The sequence below is a fragment of the Lupinus angustifolius genome, chromosome LG16 (genome assembly GCF_001865875.1).
Source record: "Lupinus angustifolius cultivar Tanjil chromosome LG16, LupAngTanjil_v1.0, whole genome shotgun sequence".
NCBI classification, from domain to species: domain Eukaryota; kingdom Viridiplantae; phylum Streptophyta; class Magnoliopsida; order Fabales; family Fabaceae; genus Lupinus; species Lupinus angustifolius.
Genome location: NC_032024.1, coordinates 14,678,297 through 14,681,834, shown reverse-complemented (window position 1 = coordinate 14,681,834; position 3,538 = coordinate 14,678,297). Strand labels below are relative to the sequence as shown.

Sequence of the window (3,538 nt, the reverse complement as noted above, 5' to 3'; positions counted from 1 at the left end):
CTAGTAATATGAGATAAGTTATCTCCTTTTAGTTACTAAAATCATGACATATACTTAATCATTCTTACATGAATATTTCTAAAACTAAATAAAATAGCATACATATCATATTTTTATTAGCTGGAGGAAATAAATTATCTCCTGATATAATAAGATATTTTATTCTCTTTAGAAAATGCATGAATATAAAAAGAACATGAAAAGTAGTAGATAATAGATATAGATAAATGTATAAAATATCAAATATGATGATAAAACTACTTAAATTGAACAACTAACTAGTTAAAAATAAAGTTACTTTTTAACAAAATATTAAAAAATAAGAGTTTAACAACCATATCGTAATTTTTTTACATGGCAAGTGTATATTCATTATTTTTGTGTCACTTACTTTTATTTAAGATTCAATAATAATTAATACAAAAATGATAAATGATAAATGATAAATGATTTAGGGGGAAATTGTATTAACATCCCTTAAACTTTTGGTTATTTGCAAATTGGCACCAAAACTTTTAAATCATCATAATCCAGACAAATATTAAGCTTCCAACTTTAATCTTGACGGTTGTAGTTTCAATGTTCAAAGACTACTTTTTTTTTCAAATGTTTTTTTTGGTAAAAGTGTAATTGATTATAAATCTCTACAAATAAATAATTTTAAGAGAGATAAAAAAACTATCATTATGTTATGTTCGTTAAAGTTAGGTGCATCTTCTTTTATTGGTAACTTGACGAGAAAATGATTGAAAATTTCATTCATATAATTATAATAGTTTAGGGTTAGGATGGTATTTACTTGAGAGACAAGGAGACCAGAAACAATATGAAAAAAAATAAAGAAAAAATATTTTTATCCATTAGATATAATGATATGACATTTTTACCTTTTAATTTAATTTTAAAAATAATAACTTATTTCTTCAATATTGTACATGATTCTTTTCCAATAATTTAAGGGTCAATTGAGATTATCTACAAGTTTATGGTAGTTCTTTGCAAATTGTCAAAAGTTTAAGATGATTTAGTTAATTTTTCCAATAATTTATTAATACTATAAAAAACTCTTACATTTTCTCATTTTAAACTCAAAATAATATTACTTTTACATTCAAGAAAGAAGAATGTTGCCATTTTAATTTGGGTAAGTAATTTTTTCCTTAGGATGGATAAGATACCTCATAGAGTGACCTTGCATCACCAAAAATGAAATCAATGGAGCCTTGGATATAGCAATCTTTGAAGTAATGGCGCCCCTTATCATCATGAAGTGTGTCTTGGGCTCCAAAGAATCCACAACCCCTGAATTCAGCTTGATCTCCTGATATTCTAATAGCTACTGCTTGTGCTCCTTCAACCCCAGGACTTGGCATTGGTGCTAAATTCTATTTCAAGTAGTAGATTACTGAACATAATTATTTATACTTTAATTGAGCTATATGATAATATCAATACATATATAACAAGAAATTTTCACCATGAAGCTTATGTTCTTAGCAATAAAGTTGGAGGCAAACACTTGTACAGAGCCACTATAAAATGTGCCATTTGCGGACTTTGCAGTATCATTCCATGCAATTGCTGTTGAAGTATATCCTTGTCCTTGAAATGTAATATTTGGTTTGGTTTTAGGCACCATAACTTTCTCACTGTCGGAATTAAATTACATTACAACATAGTTTTTAGTACGATCAATATCATGTCAACAAGTGACTTGGACAGTATTTCTTAACAACCCATGCATATATTTATTCATAAACTATACCGACATTAATTCACATGATTACTTAGTATGAGATTTCACTTACGTATAAGATTGTTCCTTTAACATCATTATGAAATGAGTGACATGCTTATTAATTTTTACTCACATTTTTTATTACCCCTAACTAACAACTTGATTTCCTTTCAAAACCAATAATTAGCAATAAGAATAGTAGGATATGGGATTTTATTTCCAAGATGATGAGAAAGTGATATGGAATTTACTTCCCAATATGTAACAAGTATTTCAACCATGTATAGGAGGATGAGGTAGACGATGTTAGACTACTTTTTGCCTACGACAACTGAAAAGAAAATTTGACTCTAGCTTTAATATCATATTAAAGTTTCATCTCAAAACCGATTGGGAACGAGAGGAGAAGCACAAAAAGTATTTAAATTATTCTCGAGATAATGAGGTATATGATGTAAGACTTATCTCTCAATATTAATTAATATGATTACTTAGTATGAGATTCATTTAGTATATGATTCTTCCCTTTAACATTATTATTAAATCGGTGATATGCTTATTAATTTTTACTCACATTTTTTCCCTAACTTTCAACTCCGAATAAAGTTAAAAAAGATAAAAACTTTGAAGAAGGTAGATATGATGAGGAACAACTTACTAGTACATGCCACTATTGATCCATATTATAGTTCTTTTGTCACTAAAATCTGGAACTGCATTCACTGCTGCTTGTACTGTTGTGAAATTACAACACCCTTTTCGATCAACACAAAGATAGGAAGTGGTATTGGTACTTGGGGGTGGAATCCCTTGAGGGAAATCATCACATATAGTACCAGCATCTCCACTACCATCATGTTTCTTGTGTGGTCTATGATGATGGTTTCTTCCAAAGTTGTAATTTAAAGGCAGTGTCAAATAGAAAGACGATGATGACAATGTTGTGACACTGAAGTCTTTGAAAATATTGAGACACTGTGGATTTGGATTTATAAGATATAATGATGCAAAAACTGCTGTAAGGGGAACCAAAAGAGATAGGAAGTTGCTTTGGAGATTCATTTGCTGAATTTAGAATGTAACATATAAAGGATGAATAGGAATAGGGCTTATAATTGGAAAAATTATGCATACTATTATATATACATAACATGCAAAGATGTACTTGAAGTATAAGGATTAATGGCATGTCTTACAAACTACCCTGTCCCTATTCCTTCTTGGGGAAAATCCCAACCTCTACCTAACTTTCAGATTGGCTTTGAAATTGGAGTTGAGAGTATTGTAATATTGAGAGAAAAAGTCTTAATTTTAATTTTTTATAATTAAAAAATAATTTAAAATTATATTCGCAAAAGTTTTTTTTTTTATCATATCTCAAAATCTTTATCTAATATTGGACTCTTCAGTATTGGAAAGAGGATTTATATCCTTCAACTTCAAACTTGAGAATACATTTTCAAGCAATAGAGCTTAATCCTACGTTAGTGTCAACCATATATTTGAATTAATTATAGTTTTGAAAGTTACATCCATCTCTCTTTGCTCTTCAAGCCAAAAGGTTAGTGACTTGGTGCAATTTTAAGAGCTTGCAAATTTTAATGATAACATAAACATGGAAATAAAAGAATTTAATAAGTATGCATTCACATGCTTAACTTTTATTTAAGAGTAAATATTATTTAAAACACCTTTTTTCTGAACAAAGAAATGTACTTAATTTCGTAAGGGAAAGTATGAGACATAATTAAGCTAAAATTTTAAGAATGTCATGTAATGTTTCCTTCTCTTATTTCTGAG

General features: G+C 28.4%; 1 protein-coding gene across 1 annotated transcript in view; it reads right to left on the bottom strand.

Moving 5' to 3' along the window:
- Positions 1-2,840, bottom strand: part of LOC109329043 (probable pectinesterase 8) — a 5,936-nt gene extending 3,096 nt beyond the window's left edge. Inside the window, exons 1-3 of the mRNA XM_019562706.1 lie at positions 2,397-2,840; positions 1,478-1,649; positions 1,179-1,385 (exon numbers count right to left, since the gene is read on the bottom strand). Of these exons, the coding sequence (XP_019418251.1) occupies positions 1,179-1,385; positions 1,478-1,649; positions 2,397-2,800 (783 nt within the window). The 5' untranslated portion in view covers positions 2,801-2,840. The remainder of the gene's footprint in view (positions 1-1,178; positions 1,386-1,477; positions 1,650-2,396) is intronic.